Source organism: Salvia splendens, chromosome 18 (genome assembly GCF_004379255.2).
Source record: "Salvia splendens isolate huo1 chromosome 18, SspV2, whole genome shotgun sequence".
Taxonomy (NCBI): Eukaryota; Viridiplantae; Streptophyta; class Magnoliopsida; order Lamiales; family Lamiaceae; genus Salvia; species Salvia splendens.
Window position 1 is genome coordinate 1,240,339 of NC_056049.1, and position 23,862 is coordinate 1,264,200.

At 39.4% G+C, this 23,862-nt stretch overlaps 2 protein-coding genes and 2 pseudogenes across 2 annotated transcripts; 3 read left to right on the forward strand and 1 right to left on the reverse strand.

Annotated features, from left to right (window-relative positions):
• Positions 1-447: 447 nt before the first annotated feature.
• LOC121775976 lies at positions 448-6,371 on the reverse strand (annotated as a pseudogene).
• A 470-nt stretch (positions 6,372-6,841) lies between these two features.
• On the forward strand, positions 6,842-9,361 carry LOC121775975 (annotated as a pseudogene).
• An 835-nt stretch (positions 9,362-10,196) lies between these two features.
• Positions 10,197-15,022, forward strand: LOC121775915 (SH2 domain-containing protein B-like). The gene is made up of 11 exons (XM_042173006.1): positions 10,197-10,665; positions 11,501-11,692; positions 11,807-12,016; positions 12,089-12,178; positions 12,291-12,533; positions 12,674-13,036; positions 13,134-13,414; positions 13,548-13,707; positions 13,790-14,139; positions 14,627-14,695; positions 14,789-15,022. The coding sequence occupies exons 1-11, from the start codon at positions 10,510-10,512 to the stop codon at positions 14,805-14,807; spliced, it is 2,133 nt and encodes a 710-aa protein (XP_042028940.1). The 5' UTR covers positions 10,197-10,509; the 3' UTR covers positions 14,808-15,022.
• A 459-nt stretch (positions 15,023-15,481) lies between these two features.
• Positions 15,482-16,662, forward strand: LOC121775916 (glucan endo-1,3-beta-D-glucosidase-like). The gene is made up of 4 exons (XM_042173007.1): positions 15,482-15,551; positions 15,745-15,797; positions 16,106-16,340; positions 16,568-16,662. Exons 1-4 carry the CDS (start codon positions 15,503-15,505, stop codon positions 16,591-16,593), a joined length of 363 nt encoding a protein of 120 aa, XP_042028941.1. The 5' UTR covers positions 15,482-15,502; the 3' UTR covers positions 16,594-16,662.
• The last annotated feature ends 7,200 nt before the right edge of the window (positions 16,663-23,862 follow it).

A 23,862-nucleotide genomic window follows, 5' to 3' on the forward strand; every position in this document is an offset into this window, starting at 1 on the left:
TAAGTGATAAAAAATAAAACTATGGGTTATTAATTGGTATGTATAACTACTTATAACAAGCGAATCTTGTAAGTGTGGATAGTATAATGAAGAAACATGCTCTAAGGCATAGTAAAAATTTAAATCGACGTTTCAAAACTCCCAACAAAACTCATTGTCAAGAAAGCCAAACACCACCACATGATTTATTGATTTAGATTCTAAAAAAGAAAAAAAATGTGCAGTTAACAACTTCAAATTAGTTTTGAGGAGGAATGATGCGATCAAGAGTTTGCAAGCCTGCAAGCAGTGGAAGTTCGGACGACGACGCATGTCCTGCACCAAATACGCGAGTTTAGAGGTGTGAAGAATGAACGGAGAATGAGTGTATTTATAGATGAAAATGAAGAATACACATAAGTGAGAATGCCGTAGAAGAATATCTCTTATTACACCCCCGATGAGCTACTAATGCATCTGGATAAGATTCGAGACTGATTTCCTGTCGGGCATGCTCGGGATGGCACCCTTTACTTGCATACAAAGCGAAGCCACAGCAGCTGATAACACAATCCGTAACTTTGTCAGACCGAGCTTTAACTAAGAGAGAGTCGAAAGGGATAGCCGAACATACCAGCAAATTCCAGGCATTCTTTCCTGGGCTTTCCCTCCACGAGGCCGAAAGTATCGCCAGCTCCTGTCGTGTCAACCACTTTCGGAGCTGATATGATCGGTGTTGGAAAAAGAAATCATAAATGGCCGCCCTCATTTATTACAGTAGAGTTCCTAGATGGCCGCCCATATTTATTAGAGTGTAGAGTCCCTAGCATGATGTAGTTCCAATACACATTTAATTGTTGTATTCCAAGGGACTCAAATCTCCCTATAAATACTAGGGAGATGAGCATTTCATATCAACAAGAAAAACATACAAGAAAGATTTTCTTTCTACTTCCTACTCTCAATATGCCTTACCAACTTATCTATACCTCTCTCGATTACCATCTTTAAGATGGTATCAGAGCAGGAAACTAAAAAACTTTCTTCAATGGAGGTCAGCCAAATACACAATCTCAAATTATTGATCGAGACAATATCAAATCTAATTGATTTGTACAAATCCAACACAAACCAAAGCCAAAATTCCTACCAGTTGAAGAATCTCGGCGTAGAGTCCAGCAGCAGCAGCCACACAGAAATGGTCGTGCGCATTCAGCGCAAGAAGATGATCCTCAAGCCGCGCTTGAAGGTGCCACTGCCAATTCACCAATTCTCCAAAACATTGGCTGAGAATTTGGCAACTAGCCTAATTAAGATGATACTCAAACACAGACCTCAGGATAAAGCTCAGAAGAAGAATAGGATTTTGAAGAGAGCTCAAGCTATGGCTGAGGGCAAAACCCCTTCTCATTTCGTCGAAGAAGAAGACACCGTCACAGACAGCAGCGTCGACGGAAGCAGCAACATCGGTCGGCAAGAGCATCCGTCAAATTCTGAAGCAGAGGCGGCGGCTGAAGGAGCGACGGCGGAGGCTGCTGAAGGAGCTGCGTCAGCGGCAGAAGCTTTGCCGCGGAGAAGAAGAAAGAAACAGAGGATGCGCTGGTTTTTAGCAGGCGGTGAGGACCAAACAATCGTCGCCGACGCTAGACCGCTGTCTTCCGGCAGTCACGGATACGAAAAGATGGCAGGAAGAATGGCTGAAATTGCTAAAGGGGGGACGAAAGAGTGGCCGAAAAAGGGGTTCTCTAAAAAATCCATGTCCATTTTGCAAATCAGCCCACAAAGTTCAGATAAATTCCAAAATGAACCCCACCACAAAAATTCCTCCAAAATTGCCCCCCAGTCAATTCTGATATTACCAAATCCACCTCTGTTGACCGAAAAATTACACAAAAAACCCTCTTTTGTCCGAATTCCCGAGAATACACCCCGTACTTTCGACAAAAATGAAAATACACCCCGACATTTTGAATTTCAGCCTTCCATTACTTGTACAAACAAATTCCAAGCTTTAGCGTACTCATCTTCCTCAAACATAGGACCTAAAGACTATCATTGGATTTTTGATTGTGGGGCAACCGATACCATGTCCTTTGATGCATCGGACTTCCTCGATATTTCTCAACCCACAAAAACTTTTGTCCAAACAGCTAGTGGGGAGTTAGCACAAGTAGAGGGGGCAGGAACTATATCTATATCACCAACCCTTCGCCTCTCAAATTGTCTTTATGTTCCATCTTTGTCCCACAAATTGTTGTCAGTGAGTCACGTCACGAAAGAACTTAACTGCAAACTTCTAATGCAGCCTCGTTTTTGCATGTTACAGGATATCAAGACGGGGACGATAGTTGGGCGTGGCACTGAGCGACATGGACTGTACTACGTAGATGAGATTGCCCAACACAGTACTGCGCTGCTAACTCATGGACTGAATGAAAGACAGGTTTGGCTCTTACACCGTCGGTTAGGGCACCCATCTATAGGATATCTCCGTCTACTCTTTCCCAAACTTGTTTCTTCTTCACTTGTTTTGAATTGTGAAACATGTGTTTTGGCTAAAAGTCATAGACATTCCTTCAAGTTGAACAAAACTAGAGAAAAATCTTCGTTTGCTTTAGTTCACTCTGATGTTTGGGGCCCTGCTCCGGTTACCGGGGGTCAAGGATTTCGGTATTTTTTGCTATTTGTTGATGATTTTTCTCGTATGACTTGGATTTATTTTTTAAAATCAAAATCAGAAGTCTTTGAAAAATTCACTGAGTTCTATAGCCTTGTCCAAACCCAGTACAACACCAAAATCCAAGTCCTTAGATCTGATAATGGGAGAGAATATGTGAACTCTAGAATGAAAACCTTCTTCACCGAAAAAGGTCTCCTTCACCAAACAACATGTGCATACACACCTGAACAAAACGGGGTGGCTGAGCGGAAAAACCGGTATATCCTTGAGATCACCCGTGCACTTCTAATAGAGTCCCACATCCCGAAATCTTTCTGGCCTGAAGCCATAGCCACATCCGTTTACCTTCTAAATCGTCTTCTCTCAATCTTGAACCCAAAGTTTTTGGTTGCACTGTCTTTGCTCACATACCCAAACATGATCGCGATAAATTCTCACCATGTGCAGTCAAATATGTTTTCTTGGGGTACGGGAAAAATCAAAAAGGGTATAGATGTTATGACCCGTCAACAGATCGCATGTATGTCACTATGAACTGTGACTTTGTTGAGAGTGAGTACTTCTATAGCCAATCTAGTGGTCAGGGGGAGAGTGAGACGGAAAATCCAAGCAGTGACGCACTAAATTGGGTACCTCTGTGGGGAGAAACCATTCAGGGGGAGGATATTCAGGGGGAAAACAACCAAACTACCCTATCAGACCAAAATCCTGTCATAGAAATCGGTCCAACAGAGGAAGTTAGCAGTACCACCGGGCAGTCAAATCCACAGGAACATAACGTGCCGCTTCAGGACACTGCCAAGCTATCTGACCAGTCCTTGAATCCTGAGGTAAAAGCTTCTGATCCCAATATTAGTACCCTACTTGGAACCACTGACAGTGACAGGAAAAACAGAAGTGATACAAATGAACCACCGACGGAACAAGAGACATGGCACGACAGATTGCCCCAAAGAAGTACAAGGGGCATTCCTCCTCGCAGATATTCGCCAGACTGGAAAGGGCGGAAATCGAGATACAGCATTGCCAATCTCACCCAGGGACACCTTACCGAAATGGCTAGGGCGTTCGAAGCTGCACTTTATGAAGAAGAAGAGATTCCGCAGTCCTTCGAAGAGGCAATAAAACAAAAGCACTGGAGGGAAGCCATGAAGAAGGAGATTGATGCCTTGATAAAAAATGAAACGTGGGAAAAGTGTACTCTACCTCCGGGAAAGAAACCAGTAGGATGTCGGTGGATCTTCACCATAAAAAGACGTGCAGATGGTTCAATCGAGAGATACAAGGCAAGATTGGTTGCTAAGGGATATACTCAGGTGTATGGAGTAGACTACGAAGAAACTTTGTCCCCTGTGGCCAAACTAAATACAGTAAGAGCACTTCTATCTGTAGCTGCATGTAAGGAATGGCCATTATACCAGTTTGATGTTACAAATGCCTTCCTTCATGGAGAACTTGAGAAAGACAAAGAAGTCTACATGGAGGTCCCCCCAGGTTTTTGTGAAGAATTTGGAAAAGGACAGGTGTGCAGACTTAGGAAGACTCTTTATGGGTTAAAGCAATCCCCCAGAGTGTGGTTTGGAAGATTTTGCCAGGCAATGTTCAAACATGGCTTCAAACAGAGCCATTCAGATCACACACTATTCCTAAAGAAGAGGAACGACAAAATGACATGTCTAATAATCTATGTTGACGACATGATCATAACAGGAGATGATGCCGAGGAGATCCAAAATCTAAAGGAGAATCTTTTCAGGGAGTTTGAAATGAAGGACTTGGGAGCGTTAAAGTACTTCCTAGGAATTGAAGTATTGAGATCCAAGCACGGAATATTTCTAAGGCAGAAGAAGTATGTTCTTGACATGTTAGCAGAAACGGGCCTACTGGACTGCAAGCCTGCTGAAACGCCAATGGTACCCAATCATGGATTGAAGATTGTGGATGGAGCTAAGCCTACAGACCGTGAAAGATATCAACGGTTAGTAGGTAAACTTATCTATCTTTCTCATACTAGGCCCGACATCACATATGCAGTTGGAGTTGTCAGTCAATTCATGCATCAGCCTCAGGAAGACCATATGGATGCTGTCATGAGAATTGTGAGATATTTAAAGGGAACAGCCAGCTATGGGGTATTCTTAGAAAAGAAGAAAGATCTGGAGATTGATGGATACACCGATGCTGATTGGGCAAGCAATCCGGTGGATAGAAAATCTACCGGAGGATATTTTACCTTTGTTGGGGGCAACCTTGTCACTTGGAGAAGCAAGAAGCAAAAAGTTGTAGCTCTATCAAGTGCAGAAGCCGAATTTCGAGGAATCAGAAGTGGCCTGATGGAGATACTTTGGCTTAGGCGATTGTTAACAGAAATTGGCTTTCCGCCCACTCGGAAGAGTCAGCTTTTTTGTGACAATAAAGCTGCGATTAGCATTTCAGAAAATCCCGTACAACATGACAGGACCAAACATGTTGAGGTCGATCGTCACTTTATCAAAGAGAAACTTGAAAGCGGGATTATCGAATTTCCTTTCGTCCGATCTGAGGAACAACTTACAGACATGCTAACCAAGGCATTGAGTCCTAAAGTCTTCAAAGAATTTCTGGGCAAGTTGAGTATCGGAGACACCGTTGCTCAACTTGAGAGGGAGTGTTGGAAAAAGAAATCATAAATGGCTGCCCTCATTTATTACAGTAGAGTTCCTAGATGGCCGCCCATATTTATTAGAGTGTAGAGTCCCTAGCATGATGTAGTTCCAATACACATTTAATTGTTGTATTCCAAGGGACTCAAATCTCCCTATAAATACTAGGGAGATGAGCATTTCATATCAACAAGAAAAACATACAAGAAAGATTTTCTTTCTACTTCCTACTCTCAATATGCCTTACCAACTTATCTATACCTCTCTCGATTACCATCTTTAAGAATCGGTTGTCTCATTGGTTCCTTCCCTTCTGTGAAAAGAACCGAGCCTTTGGATCCAAGTTTCACGAGCACTTCCTTAACACCCTAGAAAGAAACCGGAAATAGTTGAACGACTGTTGGAAAAGTTCTTAATAAACGGGCCAATCAACGAAGAAACATCAGAAACAAATGCAATCAAATGCCACCAACCATCTCATGGCATTTCCCTGCAGCTTGGCTGATCTGCTCAAAGCTTTCCGTGGGCTTATTTGTTAGACGAGCAAGCTCAGTTTCGTTTGGACTCAGAATATCGATAAACTGGAGTAGCTCCGGAGGGATTGGTGCATCAACTCCCCTGGCATCCAATATGACTGGAACACCGGACCTCCGTGCAGCCTGAATGCACGAGAAATGTTCAACACGCATCTTGTTAAAATCATTCGACGCATATGCATCATTTGTCAGGCTGAAACTGAATTTACACCATTATCGCAGTTAAAAAGTAGTAGTATGAAAAAGGATAAAAAAGATCTCACCTTTGCAACCTGAATGTTGACAAAATCAGGAATCTCCCTCTGCAGCAAAACAATCCCGGCACTCTCCACCACCGCCACATCCTCCGCCGCCAAGCTCTCCGGCCACCCGGCCATGTTCGATGATAATCAAGTTCTGCCCGTCCGGCTGCAGCATCACCACCGCGTGGCCCGTGGGCGCCCCGGCCACCGTGGTGAGGCGGTCGAGCGCCTCCGCGATCAGCCGGCCGTGGGCCTCGGGCCCCACCTGGCCCACGAAGTATATAACATAAGAGTTAAGATAAAATTAATAAAGTAAGATACTAATTATTTAACCAAAACTCTATCAATTTCTCTTATTTAGTTTCGAGCATCGTCTTGCATTTGGACGTGATGTGGAGTCATGTCTGCATGGATTTATATTACTATTGTACTCGTATCTGTAGTATGAGTAGTTGCTATCATATTTAAATTGAAGTTATCGTGTTGAGTCGATGATGTTCGAGCCTCGGGCAAGCATGATTCGCCAAACATAGTTAGTTAGAACTTAGACGTGCCGAATTCGTTTATTTTTTCTACGGGATATCATAATATTCTCCCAAAGAAAAAAAAAATCAATTTTGTGGTAAATCGAGTCTCCACGCTGGTTACTGCTGACGTGGACTGTAAAGCCTTCAATCCTACACGGATGGATACGCATACGCCACCTGTTCGACAAAATTCCGCTACGGAATCATTTCAAGGCGCCAAAAATGACATGAAGATCAAAAGCTGGTTAATTACGCGGTGGAAAATGCAGGATGCACCATTATACAATGAGCTCGCACACACCAGAATAAACAAAAAGCTTAGAAGCAGTTGCCTGTGGAATTCAATGAGCTTATTCTAGAAGATGGGGTGCTACGCCATAGTCAAAACCAATTTCGCCTGTCTTGTTAATCCCCACTCTATTGCAAAATCCCATTTCGGTTTAGGCAGAAAGCGTCAGATTTCATTTGCCTTTGGTGGGAAATCGTTTCACACAATCAGAAGCAGGCTGCCCTTCTCTGTTTCTGCCATGGGCTCTTCATCATCTTCTCAGAAACAAGACAGCTCTCAAGGTCTCTCTCTCTCTCTAGATTCATAGAAATTCCTGTTTGACTGTGTGGTCGTGTTTAGCATATTTGTTGGTGGAAGCTCTTTTCTTGGATTTGGGAGATATAAAGATTGAATTTTTTGAGGATAAGAGGTTTCATTGATATATTTTGGTGATTTTGTTGATAGGCAAAAGTGTGGATTAAATACTTGTTATGTAACTTGTGTTCATGCCTGGTTAGCCGATTACATTAACCAGCAGAATTGTAATTTTTGTATTTTTTTTTCAATTAGTTGGTAGTGAGGAGTGAGATTGAATGGCCTCTCTTTCTAGATTCATAGAAATTCCTATTTGATTGCAATATGTAAAAAAATACTAAGAATCTTTGAGCGTTTTCAAGTTTAATATTGGTGGGGGTTCTTCTCTTAGACTTGAACATAGTTGTCAGATTGGAGTAGATAAAGATTGAATTTTAGGTGATTTTGTTGATGGGAAAAAGTGTTGAGGTCATGTTTGGTTTAGTTGATTACATTGGTTATTTGGAATTCTAGATAGAATTTATACTAAAAATTCATGGGGTAGTTGAGCTTCGATAATTCTTTGGTTGATACCTTAATGTTGCAATGTGACCATTTTACTTCCAAACAAGCTGTAGTTTTTAACATCATAGAGTTGTTGATGATGTTTATAGATTTACTAAATGTTGTTGTATAGGCAGGAGTACTGACATTCTTCTTGTTGTGAATGTGGTGCAGAGGCGGGAAACACGGACTACAGTTCAATAAGTGAAGCAGAGTGGAAAAAGAAGCTTACTGATCAGCAGTTCTATGTCACTAGACAGAAGGGCACTGAGAGGGCATTCACCGGGTACATACGAGCTCCTCGTAGGAATTCATGTTTCTTGTTCATCTAGTTTATGAATATGTGTGAGTCATCGTTTAGGAGTTACTAGCTTCGTATGAACTTCATGGTTTCCTGGGATTGTTTGTGTGTGCAGCGTTGCGTGCACTCTGTGCAGTGTGTGTATTGTGTATTTATGTGTGCAGTATGTGTATTGTGTGATCAATGTTGTGCATATGCAGTGTTGTGTATTGTGTATGTAGTGTCAGAGTGCAATATTTGTTTGGTAGGTAGAAAATGAGAAGGTTTCAATTCCAAATCCATACATTTTTGTAGCCAAATAGTACATTTGGAATTGAAGGCTCCAATTCCAAATCCATCCCCGATTCCATGCTACCAAACGCACTCTAGGGATCTTGAGAATCGTGTAGTTGCATCTCATGCCAATCTCTGTGAGCCCGATCATTGCGTACGATTGAAGTGCAAAAAGATGCCTTTATTTGTGTTCTTTTCTTTTCGTGCATTTTAACATATACTCCCTCCGTCCTATTATAAGTGACACGTATTCCTCTTTGTGTCGTCCCACTATTAATTGAGACGAAGGGATAACATTGTCTAATCATATCCTATTTCCAGAGAATACTGGAACACGAAAACCACCGGGACGTACCATTGCGTCTGCTGTGACACTCCTCTGTTCGAGTGAGTATCCCTCATATATACATTCAAACATTCCCTGCTACTCGGGATCTCGTATTTGTGTCTGAACCATGTGTGCCCCGTGTCATAGGTCATCGACCAAATTCGACAGCGGGACCGGATGGCCCTCGTACTACCAGCCCGTGGGAAACAACGTGAAGTCGAAACTGGACCTGTCTATCATCATCATGCCGCGTCAAGAAGTTCTCTGTGCAGTCTGCGATGCTCATCTCGGCCACATCTTTGACGATGGCCCTCCGCCTACGGGGAAAACGCTACTGCATCAACAGGTTCTGTGTAGAAATAATCCATGACATTGCCTTTTAACCTCTCTTTTTTATTTTTCTGCTAACTGATTACCATTTTTTCCTTGTTGAATTTTGCAGTGCTGCCCTTAAACTAAAGCCTAAGTAGATTTTGGCTTTTACAGAAGAAACAAAGTCAGCAATAATATGGTTACAAATGCTGGATTTTGTAATTAGTAGTACTACTTTTTATTTATATTCATAAAAAAATTGCCTCAGATTGGCTGTGAGAGAGCTGTTTGTGTTGTAACATGTTACATTTATTTCATGTGTATATTATCTGGGATCTGATTGGAGAGAATAAAGTGTAATGTTGTTGAATGAGCTGCATACTTATATGATATCACTCCTGAATTTTAATCTAAACCGATTACGAGACTCATTTTTCTATGGTGATGTTCGATTTGGTAGAATAAAGAATGATGTTCGGTTGGGTAAATATCGTTGGGTGCTTAATCTTGAAATAATGTCGCTTGGAGTCGGTCTTACTTTATGAGTCTTGGCCTCTCCATGTGCCGAATTCGTCTTGAGTGATTTTGGTTTGGATCTCATTTGAGAGAATATATTGCAATGTTCTTGAATGAGCTGTATTTATATACTTAAATGATAGTATGTATTTGTATACTTAAATGATCTCTTTGATTAAAAAATAAAACTGAGTCTTATGAATATCGTTAAGCTAGGTAATAGTCTCTTAGCAAAGACAAGACTACCGGATCTATTGTAATACTATCTCAATGTTATGGATTGTTGGATATACGTCTTATAGAATGTTGTTCGGTTGGATAGATGCTGTCTCGATGTTTATACAATCTTGATCGAAACATGATCTTCTATGGTGGTGTTTGGTTTGAATAATTTTCCAAATTATAATCTAAACCGATCATGGGACGTACTCTTATATGGTTATGTTCGGCTTGAACGATTAGATGAGATTAGGTCAATAATCCGATGCTTAATCTCAAAATTATGTAGAATTAGTCTCATTTTATGAGTATCGGTCTCTTCATATGACAAAACTAATATCAAGTAAATTTGGATTTATACAATATCTGAAAGTCTCAAAACAAGTTAATTTTGAGTAATCGAAACGCTCCTCACCAAAAATAAAGCCTAATAAACAATTGAAATCTCATTGTAGAGGAGTGTTTGGAAGCTGAATAAATATTGTTCGAGTAGATAAATATAATCTCTTCATTTACATAACCTTGATCGAAACATGCAAACACACCCCAAAATTGAGAAGCGCGGAAAAAGACCGGAAGCAGAACTGCCGAAGACTCCACCAACCGTCAATTAACAGCCGTCGCAACAACTCCACTCTCAACTTCCCCACAAAAACAAACCGAAAAATAAAAGGGACCATAAATTCAACCAAAGATTCTTGCAATTCTGCAAAAAAGGGATCGAAGCTGCATAGTATAAAGCTCCAATAGCAGTGAAAACGAGCAGAAACCGCCGATTTTTAGAAAGGGTTTCTGCAAAAGCGTTGATCAAAGAAAATTTGGGGGAGGATGAGTGATTTCAGTGAAGATTATGTTCCCTTGAGGAATCTCAAAGTGGAATTGGGAAGAGGCGACGATTGGGAGCAGGGAGATGGATGTTTCGCGCTTTGTTTCTGGATTTACATTGATGATTGCGTTGCTTTCCCTTCTTCAGTTCTGGTTCAGGTCATTTTCTTACTCGGCCTTCCTTTTGTTTGTTTGAGAAAAGAGCTCTGAGAAATGTAGGGTTCGTCGCTTAGTTGAGAAAGTTTGAATCTTTGAGGTGGTTGTGTTCCTTTTATGCCTTTTTTCTTGTGTATTTTGGGAAATTCTTGTGTTTGTGCTGTTCTCTTGTGCTGATTTATGTGTTTTGAGTAAATATGGGTGTTTGGATACTTGGGTTTTTCAATTTTTATGTCTTTTTTAAGAGTTGATGAAGAAGGTTGATGTGGGATGATTGATTACACATGTCGCTGCTCACTCGTTGTCACATTGTATTTCGAAGTGATTGCGGTGTGATTGTAGATCGATTTTTTTAGGGTGACCCGGTGTTTGAGTTATATTTTTTTGCTGTATTTGCTCATTGCCTTTGGAGGTGTTGTGTGTTTATGTCTAGAGAAAGTGACAACATGGTCTTCATCTCGTTGTGGGATGATTATGTGTGTTGATGCTCACTCGTTGTCACATTGTATTTCAAAGTGTTTGTGGTATGATGGTAGATCGATATTTTGAGGGTGACATGGTGTTTAAGTTATACTTATGTTGTTGTTGTATTTGATCAATGTTTTGAAGATATTGTACGTTTATGTCTAGAGAAAGTGACGGCATGGTCTTTCATCTCGTTGCTCTTTAAGGTTCAAGTTTAGTGCTAATGAATAATGTGATAATGAAGTGATCCAATCCTTTATTTTCTACGATCTTCACAAGCTTATATGAGCTGAACTTCACTATGGGAATTGAGAATCATGCCTGTTTTAAGATCGAAAAGCGTGGTTCATTTGATCATCTGGACATTATGCAGAAGCACCCGGATGTCACTCCTGATCTGCCTTTCTTGTACTTGGACGACAAGAAGAAAATGAAGCTCTTCCCGCTCCTGTATATGTACAAAGAGGCTCCAAATCCTGACAAACCTATTCCCTTAACTGAAGTTCTGTGCGTCTCTACTGAGATCGAGTTCCCTATGAAGAAATGGGTTCATATTGGATGTGAGGTATTTGGTTTGCTATCGGTGTAATGCTTTCCTACATTATGTTTCCTTTATTACAGTAACTACCGCAAATTGATTTCTCGAGGCGAACTTGATAGCTTGAGAATTTTATGTCAGGTTTCAAGGGATCTCATGAGGCTTCACGTAGATGGAGAAATTGTCGGTGAAAACCATTTAACTCGCTCATTTTACAAGGACTTGTATGAAGAGGGTTTGAAAAGTATATGCTTGGCATGCCCGGACGAAAATGAATATATATTGCATGGTTACGTTCATGGGCTTGATGTCCTGTTCCGAGAAACGTCTATCAAAAGCCACTATGTCAAGGTTTGTTTTAATTATTTTCTTAGTATGAGTTACTCCGTTGTTCTGAGACTGTTTCCCCCTAATGATGCCCAGGACCCCCCGTTACGACTGGCAATTGACAATTCAACTGCATCGGAGATTGAAGAAGACAGTGACGGTGTGTGGAGCATTGTTGGGGGCAAGGTAAAAACGATCATAGGGAATTACTTACTGAATCTGTGCATTATCGTCTTTACTTCCAATTCTCTTTCTAACTCGTGTATCTATCATCTTTCGTGAAAAATACGAAAAACAGGCATCCTGCCGCAGGATATTTTCTCTGGACGTTGTGTTATTGGATGCGTTTGGTGGTCCTGTGAACAAAGAATTTGAGGTTGTTGCTTCACTTCTCTATGCCGACAATGGCGTCCCTGTTGAGAACACTAATGATGCAGAACCTCCCGTTTTTGTGAACTGCGACTGTATTGAATATGCTTCTCATGATAGACCGTGCAAACTCATCAACGGGCGTGCTTCTTTTAAGCTCAAGATATCGCAGGCATGGATTGAGTTGGCTTCTTTTCCTCTTTTTAAATGCAGTTTTAGGTGTTTATGAGCACATAAATTTGTCGAAACCTTCAAGTACCATCTGTTAGGCTGCATCTATGGATACTGAGTTCTTCGAATTTTGCATTTCAGCTTTCTTCAAAGTGTGACAACAGGCTGTTCCAGATAATGTTCGACGTTCCAAGATTGGGAAAACACCCTTTTCTTGAGACGCTATCTCTTCCTTTCCGTTGTGTCTCACGCAGTAGGAGTACAAAAACAGCTTCGGTTACATTGAGAAAGTCGTCCAGCAGAAGTTACTATGGGAATGTGTGCGAATCGCCTAGTCCTGATGATGGATCGATGCAACTTATCACCAATACTGTTCGTGAAGCCAAACCAAGTCCTTCATCAAAGAGGATCAAATTTGGACAAGATGTGCCGTTCGTGATGTTCAAAGAAGAAGCTAGGCAAGCCAACAAAGCTCACCACTCTCGTGCTTGGACTGCTAATCAGGTAGTCTTTTAATGCCAGTGTACTCTGTATGTGTCGTTGCTATCGGTGAGTCGGTGACTATATCTAAACAAAAAATTCAATGTTTTGTTGGAATTAGGATAATACACAAGCAACGAGTATGAAGAGGAAAACCAAAGACCGTTGTGGAACAGAGAACTACTCATGTGCTTCCGATAATAGTGAAGCAACAAATTCTGACCCAAGAAGCGTGCTCAGTGTTTCCAGTCCAATTTCAGATTTGATAATTTTCAAATACTGCCTCGGAGGTCCAGCAGAGAAATACCATCTTCTCAAGGAAGTTGCTATTTCAGCTACGGAAGAGCAACTAGCCGATTTTGCAAAGCAGGTTTCCCTTTTTTCTGGATGCTCACATCACAGGTAATAATACTCTGCCTCTCTTTCTCGTTTGCTTTCTCACACACACGCGCGTGTACATCCAATCATTCATTTTGTTGGATTTATTCATCGAATTTCATAAGCGATCTGGTAACTGGAGTCTTGTATGTTTCAGGCGTCAAATAAAAATGACGAAGAGATTGGTGGAGGAGGGAATTCAAGCTTGGACTTCAGTATCCGCGAACAACAACCACATTCTATGGGAGAATCTCGTTTTCAGCATTAACAAACAATTCATGAAGATTGCTTGCTCTACTCGTTCTTTAATGGATCAGGTCTCGCTCCTCTCTCTCTCTCTCGTGTTAAACTTTTTTTTGGACTTGACGTGATTTGAGACATCTAATACCATATTCACAGGACCTCGAGTGTTTGAGGAGAATAGCTGGCTGCCGGGATGTCGTTATGCAAGAAGATTTCGAGAGAATGTGGTCATGGCTATTCCCAGTAGCATTTACCTTGTCGCATAGCGCTGTTAACGCAATGTGGGATTCAATGTCACCTCTATGGATCGAAGGGTTCATCACCAAAGAAGAAGCGGAATCTGCACTTCATGGCCCGGGAGGTCTTCAAGATCCCAGAACATTTCTACTGCGATTCCCTACGTCAAGGAGCTGGCCTCACCCTGATGCTGGCAACCTCGTCGTGACTTATGTTGAAAGCGACTACACCATTCACCACCGACTTCTATCTTTCGATTTCATTCACAGGTTGGTTTTTTTCCCGAGTTCATCTGCTTTCTAGCCTGGTAGAGACCGACTTTTATAATTGTCAGGAAATAAGCACATATAATCGCAAACATAAACACATGAATTGTTTACCCATGTATCTACGTCTGGGGGCGATGCCGAACAGGGATTTCAATATATAATTTTCAGATACAATTTACGAGAGAGGAGATATACTATAGGCACAAATACGAACCTTTGGGTAGGGCGTAAATATAACTTCCTTTCAGACTCCATTCTCAACAATAACGTCAGCTAGCTTCGTGTTTTGTGTTTTAGTAGTAAAATCGAACTCGGAAAATTCTTATATACACACGTACATGTACTATACTAATCTGTTATTTGTGCAACACATGGCAGTTGGACCCATCGTTATCCAAGAACGTGTTAAACTTTTCATATTTGTGCTTATTCGTTGAACAAGTTTTGAGACGACGAATTAAACGCGTTATTTTCTTGCCTATTGCAGCTCTCCATCCAAGGAAGTGACGCTACAGGACCTGCTGCTCCAAGAGCCTAAGCTCTCGCGATTGGGAAGGTATGGTGTCGATTATTCCATGTATATACGATATCTGAGTTTAATATGGCTGAGTTTAGCAGTTGATGATCTACTCTCTGTTAAACGCTGCAGCGTGATGAGAACTGAGTAGAGGCATCGCGATGACGGAGACAGTGAAATCCCGATTTTGCCCCTCGTTCGTCGCTACTATGTGTGTATAGACTGCAAAATTTGTGCACAGCATCTCATCAGTGGTAGGCTTTAGTCATTCACAACTGATTTAGTTTTCTTTGCTAATTTAGGTGGAAGAAACGAATGTCATTTTATGACTAATTATGGGGCTTTATTTACCTCTTTTTGTTTTCATCTAATGCATGAATTGTTTATGAAGTTAAATGTGCATTAAATAAGGATTTTATACAAATTATAATAAAAATCACCATTTTTCGATTAGAATTTATTAATTAGAATTATGATTAAATTACAATTGATGTATCGTCCATTTATGGAGCGTGTCGACATTACTTTCTCCTTTTTTTTCTATTTAACAATAATTTATCTCATCCACTAATAAGTTAGTGATTTACCACTAGATTTTATAACGTTGTGGCCAATTTGAATTTACATGTAGACTTAGTAAACAAAATACAAAAAACAGTGCAAAAGTCAAAAGAGGCTTCTTTTTTCCACTTCTTAATAAACTGTTAACATAAAATAATTCCAATTAGCCGTTGTTTGTGCTTTGAAATATTTAGACACAACTCAAAAATTTCTATATATATGAATACACATTTCCAACTAACTACACATTCATAATCACTTAAGAGAGAGAGATATAAATCAGCAATGGGTAAAGCGTTTGCTCTTTTCTTTGTGCCGCTTTTCTTGATTTCAGGTAAATAGACTCATCAAATCTTTTTCCCCAAAACCTGATTTTTTTATTTATATTCTACTCCACATTTACATAAATTTATGCTAAAGATTATTGGTTTTGAAATAAAACCCGAAACCTATATGTACTCTTGTTGCTTTTCTACTAAATTATTGTTCTTACTAAAACTATTTGTTGTGTTTGATTTTCATTGCAGCCACTTCGCATTCGCAGGCGAGTTTTGATGTCCTACACAACAACGAAACATCGGTAAGTTGTCAACTGATACACGAACTTTCACTCATTTAGTACTACTTTTAACGCGACATTTGAAATAGTTGCAATAATGCTACCACCTGATCAAATTTGTTGCAAATTTAACATCATTGAGTTTTTAGGTTACATGAAGTCAATACATCGAGTCATAATATTGATCGAATCAAGTACTCTCTTAGTCCCCGTTAATTTGACCCAAAACACACGTTGTCTCGTCGCATTCGAAAAAAGTCTAACTTTGAAACAAATTGGGAGATGGTGACATTATTACGATGTTCCAAAATCACGTTTTTTTATTGCAGAAAACATGGTGCATTGCGAAACCGTCATCAGAAGAGAGCGTTCTTATAGCAAATATCAACTACGCTTGCTCTCAAGTAGACTGCAGAATTTTGCAGAAGGGCTGCCCTTGCTTTATACCTAATAATTTGATCAACCACGCCTCCATTGCCATGAATCTCTACTATCACTCCAAAGGCAGCAACCACTGGAATTGCTACTTTGGCAACTCCGGCCTTCTCGTCGTCACCAACCCAAGTAAGGTTTTTACCTGTTCTATTAATTAGGTTATAATTGAGCTAACCCGAGCATGGCCCACTAACTTTGACAGTGATCATGATTACTGGCAGATTACCAACGGAGATTCCAGAAATTCGCTGGTAATCATGGACAGTGATCATGATCGCCAACAGATTACCTACATAAATATTGTATTAAAATAATGTAAATGGGAGGTTGTTAACAATGTTATGTGTGGATTGCAGGTTATGGAAGCTGCATTTATGAATAATGAGGGCTCGAGTAAAATTGTAGCAAGGAACTATTGATTGATGATAATGAAATTCTTGGATTACAAATATTTTATTTGTGTTAGTAATTCTTGTATTCATCTAATGAGCGCAGCGGAAATTGCATACAAGAATAACAGATCTAGATTCATAATCATATTGCAAGTTGAGCACGTAATACACAACGGAACTAAATCTTACTTGTTGTGTTGTTTTCGTCTACGATTGTGTCCTGCAAGTTGAATCCACTACTATCGAGGTCCACGTGTATTCTGATCCGATGCAGGAACAATTCCTCGGTACAATCGCTCTATAGAGAAAGCTAGGAATTCTCTACAAAGCTTTACGTATTTTCTCTCTAATGTTACGCTATTTCTCTTCTCCCGGAATGGAGAATAAATAACCATTATATATAGACAAATAGTCATTAGGGTTTCATGATTGTTGGGCTTATGGACTAATTATAATTGTATCCCAACTATAATTCTTTAATCCATATTAATCTAATCTAGCCCATATCCTTTCAATCTCCCACTTGGACTAGCATTAGATATAATACGCAGTTCCAACTTTGTACCCTTGAGCGGATCAAAATACACTTATAGTGTGACCCTTTAGGCCCTCATTATCGACGACGATCTAATCGAAGTCTGCACAAAACTCCTAGACTGCGTTGGCAGCGTAGCTCGATATATGACGGACGTTTACGTGAATTCGGTAAACAAGCCTTTACACAAAGTTTATAGTAACATCCTTTCATTCACGAACCACCCGATTGAGCCTAAGATTTGTCATGTGTCATCCAAATAGCTCAATCACTTTATCGCATCTTTATTAAATGACCCATTCGATCATATTCAATTACTTTAATTGAATATATCTTTGCATTGGCCAATGACTTAATGGTCAAGTAATATAGAGAATTTGAGTGTTCTCTCGAAATTCTAATCGAGTAATGAATCTCATTCTTGGCTCAACTACCATTTCCATTTATCTTATGATGTACCCAACACAAGTCCGTGTCTTAATCCTCCGAGGGGAGGCAAAGCGTTGTACAAGGTCAAAGCACATCACTCAACAAACAAAATGTGTAATGACCTCAGATCCAAGGACTATTACATACTTCATGTACTAATAAACTGTAGACACATCACAAAACAGTTTAATAGTAGGGTATACCAATACTCTCCAAAGTATACCATGTGTCCATCACGAGTATCTAATATCTCATAGTTGTGAGAACAACTACATTCTCGAAGAATGTGATGCAAACCCCATGCTAACCTATAACATATCACCAATATCCCATTCTTGGTGATCATTGGTTAGGGCTATTTTAGAATTATACTATATCATTAATGTCTCACACCATTAACGACAATCATAATTCAAGGGAACAAATATTTAGAATAAAATCAAACATTTAAAACAATTATTCCAATAAGTGCACAAAACCCATAGAAAATGAAATTTTCATATAATGTGATCAAGTAATATTGTCCCAACACAAAATGTTTCTAAGACATATAAAACTGTAACTCCCACTGATTCAAAGCCATCTACCAAGATGCTTAACACCTAAGCTCTCAAAGTGCTTGTTGTGTTTTACTATACATAACGGTTTGGTGAAAGGATCAGCCAAGTTATCATCAGTGGGTACTCTTTCTAATTTTATGTCGCCTCTTTCAATTATTTCTCTGATCAGATGATATCTTCTGGGAACATGCTTGTTCCTGTTCGTAGCTCTGGGTTCTTTTGCTTGCGCAACAGCACCAGTGTTGTCACAATACAAATGTATTGCACTATTGGCACTCGGAATGACACCCAGTTCTTTAACGAACTCTAACAAAGCAACAGCTTCTTTGGCAGCTTCAGATGCAGCAATATACTCGGCTTCGGTGGTGGAATCGGCAGTTGTACCTTGTTTGGAACTATTCCAACTCACTGCTCCACCATTGAGGACAAAAACATATCCAGACTGAGACTTATAGTCGTCATGGTCTGTTTGGAAACTAGCATCAGTGTACCCAGTAACTGATAACTCTGGTTGTCCACCATAGACTAAGAAATATTCTTTAGTCCTTCTAAGGTACTTAAGAATAGTCTTAACGGTTTTCCAATGTTCCTCACCGGGATTTTGCTGAAATCTGCCTGTCATGCTAAGCGCATAGGCCACATCTGGCCTAGTAGAAATCATGGCATACATAATAGATCCTATAGCCGAAGCATACGGGATCCTTTTCATGTTGTCTCTTTCTTTGTCATTAGAAGGACAATCCTTCTTTGACAATACAATGCCATGTCCCATAGGAAGAAAACCTTTCTTAGAATTCTCCATTGAGAAGCGCCTTAGCAACTTGTCTATGTAAGTGGATTGTGATAATCCCAACATCCTATTCGGTCTATCTCGATAAATCTTGATTCCAAGGATGTAGGAAGCATCACCCAGATCCTTCATCATAAAGGAACTAGATAACCATTCTTTCACGGATTGCATCATGGAACGATCGCTTCCCATAATCAAGATGTCATCAACATATATGATGAGGAAGACAACGTTTCCATTCTCGCGCTTACTATAAACACATGGGTCCTCTTTGCTTCTGACAAAACCAAACGATTTGATTGTTCTGTCAAAACAAATATTCCAACTCCTCGAAGCTTGCTTAAGTCCATAGATGGACTTCTTTAGCTTGCACACTGCATTCGGCCTTTCTTTCGATACAAAACCTTCTGGCTGTGTCATATAGACATCGCCTTCTAATTCTCCATTGAGAAATGCGGTTTTGACATCCATTTGCCAAATGTCAAAATTGTAGTATGCAGCAATTGCAAGTAATATTCTAATGGACTTGATCTTAGCAACTGGCGAAAAGGTTTCATCATAGTCAATGCCTTCGCGCTGACTATAACCCTTTGCCACTAACCTAGCCTTGTAGGTTTGTACTTTGCCATCTGCATCTCTCTTCCTTTTGAAGATCCATTTGCAACCTATGGGGTAAACTCCATCTGGCAAGTCAACTAGTTCCCAGACTAAGTTGAAGTACATCGAGTCCATTTCAGATATCAAGGCTTCAAGCCACTTCTCTCGATCGGTGTCTGACACCGCCTCGGTATAGGTCTTAGGCTCATCGTCATCTAAATCAACTTCGTCATCTTGGTTCTCAACCATTAGATTCAGTCTCTCAGGTGCACGACGAATCCTTCTAGGCCTATTGAGTTGGTTTTGCTCTGGTTCAGGCTGTTCATTCTGTATGTGAGAAGGTTCAGGAATATCACTATGATCTTCTTGAGGTAGATGTGATGCAACTATTGTATCATCTTGTCTTTGATGCATCTCATTGTCTTGAGGTGGTCATTCGAGAGTTTCTCTAAGGTCCTCTCTAAGAGTAATTTCCCCTCCCAATAGATCATCAAAAACTCCCACTGAGTTATTGTCCAATCCAGTGGATAATATCTCATCCTCATTGTTAACTTGTGGTTCTTGAATTTCTTCAAGATCTACTGTATTTTGACCTTGTTCCTTGCAGACATAACTATCTTCAAGGAACGTCACATTCCTTGATGTTATCACCTTGTGATTTTCAGGACAGTAGAAATCATACCCTTTAGTTTCTTTAGGATATCCCACAAAATAACATTTCTCACTTTTAGTTTCCAATTTATCAGTCATCATTTTCTTAACAAAAGCTGGACAACCCCAGGTCCGGATATGGTTAAGACTTGCTTTCTTGCCACACCATAACTCATATGGTGTTTTCTCGACTGATTTAGAAGGAACCCTATTTAGAATGTAAATAGCCGTTAGTAAAGCATGACCCCAGAGAAATAAAGGGAGACTAGCTAAACTCATCATGGATCGAACCATTTCTAATAATGTTCGGTTTCTCCTTTCAGATACTCCATTCATTTGTGGTGTACCAGGAGGTGTCCAGTCTGACTGAATTCCATGCGATTTCAAGTAATCAAGAAATTCTCGGCTCAAGTATTCCCCTCCTCGATCTGATCGAAGAGTTTTGATACTTTTCCCAAGTTGTTTCTCAACTTCACACTTAAACTCTTTAAATTTCTCAAAGGCCTCAGATTTGTGTTTCATAAGATACACATATCCATACCTTGTCAAATCATCAGTGAAAGTAATGAAGTACGAATAACCACCTTTTGCTTGAGTTGGAAACGGTCCGCACACATCTGTGTGGATCAACTCTAGTACATCATTAGCACGGACCCCTTTCCCAGAAAGTGGTTTATTAGTCATCTTTCCTTTGAGACAGAATTCACAAGCACCATATGATTCAAAATCAAATGAATTTAGATAGTCTAACTTTTTCAATCTCGCTATCATTTTCTCATTGATATGACCAAGTCTACAATGCCAAAGATAAGTAGCATTATCCGTATTACATAGCTTAAGTCTTTTATTTTGCACATTGAGAATATCCCGTTTGCATTCAAGCATATATAATCCATTCTCTAAAGAGGCATTTCCATAAAACAATCCATTATTAGAAAACGAGCATCTGCTGTTTGCAAAATGGAAGGAAAAACCTTCGATGTCCAACATCGGAATGGAAATAATATTCTTTGAAATAACTGGGACAAAATAACAATTATGTAAATCTAGTCTATGTCCTGAGGGAAGATCTAATCTATAAGTTCCCACGCGTTCGGCAGCAACTTTTGCTCCATTTCCAACACGTAGGTCTACTTCCCCAGGTCTCACTTTCCTGCTGTCAATTAAACCTTGCACATTATTACAAATGTGTGAACCACAAGCGGTATCCAATACCCAGGATTGTGAGTTATTCATAGACATATTTATCTCAATGACAAACATAACCGAGCACCCACTCATTGCACCTTGTGCCTTGAGTTTTGGGCAGTCTCTCTGCCACTCCGTGAAATTTGACCTAGTCAATTTGTTTGTTTTCATCATACACTCCTAAGATAAGTTTGACATATTATCTGAACAGAAAATAATACGAAAAGCAAATTAGAAAAGCATGCAAAGATCACATTCGCATCACTAATCAAACAAGGGTTTATTGTATTGATTAGCTCCCACTAATTTTGACATATATTATGCCCCCAAACATAAAATACGAATTTATATCAAATATAAATTTTAGTGGTCCAAGATCTAAGTCTATATTATTGCAGCCCCTGCTTTGGCTGATCACTACAATAATATCACAAGGTAGGCCTCCAAGCCAATTGCAACAACTATTTTGCAATTCTTGGTTTATTAATCCAATTAATATGCATCCATAAACTATTTAGGTCGCTTTGGCGTCACTAAACAATTTAAGCAAGTCAACCCCATCACACGATGCCAACCATGCATCTATGAATGAGCCTAGGCCTTGTAGATTTAGAGTAAACACTTTGGCGTAAAACTCGTGGTCGAAAAGGCTAGGAACATCAAACAATTATGATGGACGATGCGTTTGTTTCAAAACAAGACTTATATTTTATGGGAAAAGTGTGATACTAGTTCTGTGAATATAATATCCAATATTAAATTTCAAACAATTACTGGGCGCCGCCTACCCAGACATAGTATAACACGGACTACACATACTGGGCGCCGCCTACCCAGACATAGTATAACACGGACTACACATACTGGGCGCCGCCTACCCAGACATAATATAACACGGTCTCTAACTACTATAGTTAAATAAATAAGCATAAATCAAATAGCATGCTTATCACATAGGATATCAAATAATGCTCAACAAATAAAATCAAATTTTATTCACTAATTAAATGTGGATTTAATTATATTAATTCTAAATTAATTAAAATTATAAAATATTAATTCAATTAATATTTCATTACAAACTTAACGTTGACTACCAATTCACATTAATTCTAAATTAATATATTCAATACTAATTCCAAATCAATATTAAATATATATTATTTCCAAATAATATTTATTTAATATTTTCCTTCAAGATTCCCTTTTTTTTTTTTTGCTTTAGAGAAAACTACCAAAAGTTTCGGTGGATTTGGAGAGATCTGAATTAATATTGACGGAACCTCTTCCATGGTTTTGGAGAGATTTGGAATTAATATTTGAGCAGACAACAAAAGGTGACGAAACGCTCAGATTTTTTTTTGTCGTCGGAGATTGGGGAAGAAGGGGCGAATTCAACCAATCACAGTTGCTTTCCAGATGGGAAGAATCGGTGAAGAAATTTTGAAATCCAATTTCAGAATTTTGATTTCCAAAATCATCCACAAATTAATTAGGAAACAAAATTAATTATGAATCGAACCCTGGGCTTTGATACCACTGTTAGTAATTCTTGTATTCATCTAATGAGCGCAGCGGAAATTGCATACAAGAATAACAGATCTAGATTCATAATCATATTGCAAGTTGAGCACGTAATACACAACGGAACTAAATCTTACTTGTTGTGTTGTTTTCGTCTACGATTGTGTCCTGCAAGTTGAATCCACTACTATCGAGGTCCACGTGTATTCTGATCCGATGCAGGAACAATTCCTCGGTACAATCGCTCTATAGAGAAAGCTAGGAATTCTCTACAAAGCTTTACGTATTTTCTCTCTAATGTTACGCTATTTCTCTTCTCCCGGAATGGAGAATAAATAACCATTATATATAGACAAATAGTCATTAGGGTTTCATGATTGTTGGGCTTATGGACTAATTATAATTGTATCCCAACTATAATTCTTTAATCCATATTAATCTAATCTAGCCCATATCCTTTCAATTTGACCATTTTATCTTGCTTTCTTTGATTAGTACTTAAGTAGTAACTATGGAGTATTTGAGTATCGATGGTTAGGACATAAAATTTTATACTCTCTCCGTCTCGCACTACTTGCACTTATTTCCTTTCTGGGCGTCCCAAGTTATTTGCACTCTTTCCATTTTTAGTAACAATTTATACCTACAGCCGTAATTGTTGACTTTGTCTATCACTCATTCCTTAATCTCCGTGCCCAAAAGGAAATGTGCGAGTAGTGCAGGACGGAGGGAGTACTACTTAGCATGTAACATAAATTATTTGTATTTGGCCGTTTTCAATAAATCAAATTGAAGTTATTGTTGATAGTAGCATTTTAATTTGAACATTCATAAAAAATCAATCTTGCGAAGTTACAGTAGATGCAGTTTGAATTTCAGATTGATGCCATAGTTACCATGACTGAGATGCAATTCAAACCTTAATTCGATATGATATTGAAAATTTGATCGAGTTAAAATGAATGTTGCAAGAGAAGAAATTTGA